General features: G+C 37.1%; 1 protein-coding gene across 2 annotated transcripts in view; it reads right to left on the bottom strand.

Moving 5' to 3' along the window:
- Nucleotides 1–894: 894 nt before the first annotated feature.
- Nucleotides 895–6,000, bottom strand: part of LOC101857025 (copine-8) — a 49,447-nt gene continuing 44,341 nt past the window's right edge. The window contains exon 21 of one of the 2 annotated variants that reach the window (XM_005099283.3): nt 895–5,864. In XM_005099283.3, coding sequence (XP_005099340.1) covers nt 5,661–5,864 — 204 coding nt within the window. In that variant the 3' untranslated portion in view covers nt 895–5,660. The remainder of the gene's footprint in view (nt 5,865–6,000) is intronic. The other variant, XM_035970006.1, reaches the window with a different exon arrangement.

The raw sequence follows: 6,000 nt of genomic DNA, 5'->3' as shown, positions 1-6,000 counted from the left end.
GAACCCTTACTTCTATGCACAACAACAGCTTGTAGGGAGGCATTCAAGGAATACAAATTTATACAATGAAGATTCATTTTTTCCACAAATATGTGTCTCGACACAGTGAAATCAGGCTTTCGTCAATGTTTGAGCATATTGAGTTCTTGGTATGATGTTGGAGCCTGTTCGTTTGCCTTGCTTTTGATGGAAAAAATTCCCATTTATCTGGAATAGATGTCAAGATATAAAAATTTGCAATTGAAGGAGATGGGGGGTCACCTCATGTCTGTAGTAAAATTACTGAGAAAATGGCGGCCAAAGTTTGGTGACTTCCAAAGCTTGAGAGTGTTTGGAAACTGCAAATATACATTATTTGTGCCTACTTTAATCCACATTTTTCAGTTAAGTTCATGCAAAAATGTATTTTTGAATAGACATAAAAGGTGTTGAACCAAAAAAGAGAATTTGAAAAATATTGCCCAATGGCCAGAAAAATGCCAGTTTCTTTGATTTCATCATTTTGGTGAGTGCCTGATTTCACCATGATGCCTCACATGTAGAGATATATAATATTATATGATGTATATACATATATAGACATATATATATATATATATATATATATATATATATATATATATATATATATATATATATATATATATATATATATATATATATATATATATATATATATATATATATATATATATATTAGATATCCAGGAGACATGCAGGTACCAAAAGAAAAAAAATCTTTAAAAAGAATTGAGATAAAAATGTCAAGCAATATCCTGCAGAGCTACTATAATGAGGGTCACAGGGGTGTGAACCTGAACAGAGCATGTTACCCTTTCATAAAGTAACTGGGAGCAGCCCAAAGAAATGGTGCCTGAATATAAATTTGTTAACTTTTTGTGGGTTTTTTTGGAATGAGCTGGATCAACTGGAAAATTGAGAACACAAAGTGCCAACCACAGGCTCACAAATTTCCCACATGTTTTGCTTGTTTTTCTTTGAATAACAAAAAGCATATCGGCACCATAACAGTCACTTGGTGCAGAGAAAGAGTAAGATGGACAGAAACAACAGAGGGAGGAGAGAAAAGAAGTAGGAACTACCACCAGTGGCACCCTCCAACCATCTGTTCACAAATTTCCAAGCAAGATGAACTTCCTGCAATTAAAAAAAAATATTTTCTCATGAGTACACAACCATTAAAAAAGTAATGAAAAGGATAACAAGCAATGCACCTGGTAATAATATCACAAATAATTAGTTTAACTTGGAATAAATGTACACTGAAAACATTCATAAAATTCTGCAAAAACAAAGGAACACAGCTTGTAACCATGAAGACACTTGATCAGATCTCTTAAAAATATGTTATATTCAACAAGAAAGGCTCATTCGCAAAAGATGCGTGTGACACTTCATCAGGAGAAAGCTATGACAAAAAACAAGAAAACTTTGTGTCTAAAATGAAAAATTCAAATAGTGGTGACCTGAAAATAAGGAGTAAATTTTGTACCCTTTAATGACTTTAATGACAGTTTCAAACTGAAATTACTTTCTTTAAATTCGAATTAATATTTCACATACAGTCAAACCCTGATATACCACCTACCTATGGATGAGTATGAAGTTGGCAGACCAGCCGGGCTGGCGGTATAATGGGATGGCATCGATTGCCATCTCGACTCATGGTAGACTGGAAGAGACTAGAGACAAACTGTGGTCAGTCTTGTCTCATATTTGCTAGCGCGATTGCAATGCACATGGGAACAAAACAAGTAGCAATCAATACCTTTGCAGCTCCAACAGAACTTTACATAAATTCAAATTGGAAATTTCTGCCGGATCTTAAGCTAAGCTTATAATTTGTGTCAAGGACACTGAAGACGTACAGTTCTTTTTTGTTTTTAAAAAACCCTATACTCATCATCTTCAGGCCGCCTCAGACCTTTCACAAAGACTTGAGCACGACTCCTCACAATCCTTTAGATCATTGAGCAGCTATCTGGCAATGCCAACAAGGTTTGACTGTATTGAACTTGAACTCCTAATTGTTGTGTTTTCAAATCTTCAATAATTCTGTTCTAGTCAAAGAAACACGATGTACATGATACTTAGATTAACAGATTCAGTTTAACTGTTTAATTAATAACATAGTTCTCATTCTCACAGTCATAACAAAAACTGTTCTCTTAGTCTTTTCTTTCAGAACCTTCTTTTTACCAATAATTATTTGGGCAACAGACTGAAGTTTGAACAAGAACATAAATTCACAGATCTTTTATACATAATATAGGCTTATATTCTTTGCTCTTCTATTACAAAGTACATGCTGCAGCTGAGTTTACATAAGTGGGGGGAATATTTTTTACTCTATTTAATGTAGGTGTTGTTTAATCCCCCATCGACACAATTTAGATCTCAGCCAACCTGGACTGAGAGGGATACCACATCCCAGCAGAAAGACTGAGATACTAGATAAAAATGTTCTCCCCACTTGGGAATCTAACTCAGGTCACCTGCATACAACAGCAAAGTGACTAACTGCTACACCACAGACACCAATGGGTGAGGAATACTAGAGGAGAATAGGGTGGCAAGAACAGCAGCATTTACTTTTTATGAAAAGGAGAGAACAAACTGCAACACAGCAAAGGAGGAATGTACACCATTAATATTACCCTAAATCACACTAAATGGAAACATGTTCCTAAATAGGAAGATGACGTTTCTTGTAACACAAGAACTCAAAACTAAAAAGCAGCAGATTTCAGGTAGTAAAAGCGTAAAAACTTATGGTAGGTTAAGTAGGTGTCATGCTTACAAAAATTTTGTTTCATTCTATCCGGTGTTAAGTAACAATAAAAGCTTTCACTTTCATACATGGCATTTGTTTGACAAGATACAGTGACTTCTGACAATGGCAAAAGAACCCCCCCCCCCCCCCCAACCATTATGCCTTTTACAAATCAATGACAATTGGTCACTGATGAAAAAAACCACTGTAAACTATAAACAAGATTGAGCTGATCATGAGTGAGATATCAAATCATCACTCCTAATATTTATCAATATGTGATATTGTGGAAATTCTGGTCATAAGTTTTCAACATATTTTTAAAACACACAAAAGCTTAAAATTAGCAGGAGGATATAAATCATTGTAGTAACCCTATTACATGTGCTGTCAACGGTCAACTTGCACTTATCAGGGGAGAGTCTAAGGAACAAGGATGCACCTTTAAATGTAAGAAATAAGTACTTATGATAGATAAAAAGACACAGAAAACTCTATATTTGGAAAGTTCTTTGAAAAAAAGCTATAACATACACTGAAAAAAAAAATTACGATTTTGACATTTCTCCCCTAAAATGTGCCGGAAATCTTGGAAACTGCCGACCCGATGAAGCCATTTTCACCGACTTGCAGAGTCACGACTGGCGGCGGTTGTAAGTTAAATGTCGATCTCATCTGTACTTGCCAGTAATAGGGTTAAGACAGAAAGCAATATTTTAGAGGACTTTCACCAACAGGCTACCACCAAACAGTCTAATGAGTCGGAGAAAAGACAAGAGCTGCACTACGACTTAAGACCCACTTTCTGTGTACACCTGGCTTTATGTTTGGACAGGTACCAAAATTAAACCTCTGTAGCACGTATTTGAAATAGTTTGATTTTAAAACACAATCTTAAATTGGCTGCCAAAAATCTAACAAATACAGTGTCGTACAAACACACACTGCCAAGTTGAACTCAGCCTCAAAAAGAAGCAAAAATAAAAATATTTGACAAAGAGTATCACAAAAATCAAAGAACTAAGTAATAATATTTCATCAAAAGAAAATACAGAAATTAGAGCCCTCGCTTTCCACAGCAGCAAAAGATCAATAATATATCGGTATCAGCAGAGTTATGGACAACTGGAGCAATAACCCACATTGAAAGGGGTGAGGGGGTGGGGGGGACTAAGCAGTACTTGGAAGACTACAGATGAAGATCATGGTACAGAGGTCAAGTTACAGACTTTCACAACAGAATTTGAATAATTGATGGAAATCAACAGTGGTCTCCTTCACAATCCAGGACAGATCACAGACCAAACAAAACATTCAAAGAAAAATAAATCTGAGTCCGAGTCTAGAATGCTGGCCATAAGGTGCACTTCCCAGAGCAGTGTTGTGCAACAATACTGTACGGGTACACAGAAACCAAAACAACATAAAGAAAACATCAGTCATCTGTGTTACCACTAAACAATGGTACTGCCCACAATCCCCAACTCGTACTCACACTGTACCAAGCCTTGGGGGGGAAAAAGGGATAAACATCACAGGTTTCAGTAATATAAACAAAGAGTCAACCTGCCAGCACTGACGACACAATATACTTATCAGGTTCACAGACAATGCTGGAAAGTTGAATAAAAATCGCACACAGAACTAACTACAAGTCAAGCAATAATAGATGACATAATAAAATAACATTCCAACAATTCTTAGCAAAGACTTTTTCTCTCTTTCTATTCATACAAGCAACTGGTAAATCTGGAAAAAGAAAAGTCATCTCACAGCCTTGGAAGACTGGGACTCGCCCAAATTTCATACTTTTCCCACAAAAATAGTTGAAAATGTGGTCCAAAAACTTCCCAAACATTGGTCAAATCAAAACAATAATAAGATTTTCGTGATCAGCGACCCAAAATTAGTCAAAATCACGTGGGGAACACAATTTAATGCCGGATTATCTAGTTTTTTGTATGTGTATCGTGTTTTGTCAAGGACTGACACTTTAAGGATTAAAAAACTGTACATCTAAATGGAAGTTTCATTACGTCTCGTCCACAGCCAGCTCCAACACTTTTCTGCCATTTCTGAAATGTTCTTGATGGCTGCCTTTCTCTTCCTTCCTTAGAGGCCTAGCTGCCCAGCAGTGTGAATGTTGAGGCTGCAACAAACCCTTGTGCACCCACTTCTACTGGATTGACCTTGGAGCTATAGCCCTCTCCTTGGAGTTGAGAAGAGAGATCTTCGTATTTTGTCAACTTAAATAGGTGCTATGCATCTATCCTACTTTCGTATGAAACAGTCAGCTCGATTAAGAAGATCTTAGCATCAGTTTCTGACCAGAGAATGATATCTGGTTTGAGACCTGTTCTCAAAGAAGTAATAAAGGCTTCAAATTTCACAGACTGCGGAGCTTTGTCGGGAGTTACAAATGAGCCATTCACAACAGATTGGAGAAAAATAAGACCTCCCCTCAGCACACTGGTAAAGATGACTTTATATAGTACAGGAACTTTCTTTGTCTAAAACAATCTCTCTGTCAGTTATGACATTTTCCCACTTTTTAAAATCATGAAAATGGGTTTAGTTACCAAGATGTTTATTAAGGTTGTGTTTAAGCTCTCTCACTCCATTTTACGGGGTCTTTCGCTCCCAATTCATGAAACCAGAGATAGTACAATTTATGATAATTGATAATGAATCCACACCCTTCCCTTTCTCCACAGCTCTCATCTATCACTTACAGCACTTCCACGCACGTTATGACCCCAACAAGAGGTAGTTCACCAGAAATGTAACAGTTTATCATACTGTAAGTTGAAGAACCTCCAGCAGATAACCTCTGTGCTCCAGCAGGTAGCGATGATGAAGGCAAACCTCACTGCTCCGACATGGGTAGGGACCTTATTGAGGAGATTGTGTCCTGACGCTGCAACAGTGGGGGTTTTGGCTTGATATTGTGCTTCTGCATGTAGGACAAGAACTGGTCGGGGATCTCTTCCAGGACTTCTTTGGCAAGCCGGGCCTGTACAGACACCACATCTTCTCCGTTGCGACCTAAGAATTCTCTCATCGGGACGAACTGCAAAGAAGGAAATGCAATACATTACATTTCTTGGTTTTAGTAAGCATATTACGCCACTTGCAACACAAATAGGTCATTCAAGTGCCGAAGACTATAGGTGTTACTAAAGAGTACTAGAGATGAAGATGAAGAC

This window comes from Aplysia californica, unplaced genomic scaffold (assembly GCF_000002075.1).
Source record: "Aplysia californica isolate F4 #8 unplaced genomic scaffold, AplCal3.0 scaffold00208, whole genome shotgun sequence".
NCBI classification, from domain to species: Eukaryota; Metazoa; Mollusca; class Gastropoda; order Aplysiida; family Aplysiidae; genus Aplysia; species Aplysia californica.
This window is presented reverse-complemented; position numbering and strand designations above follow the sequence as displayed.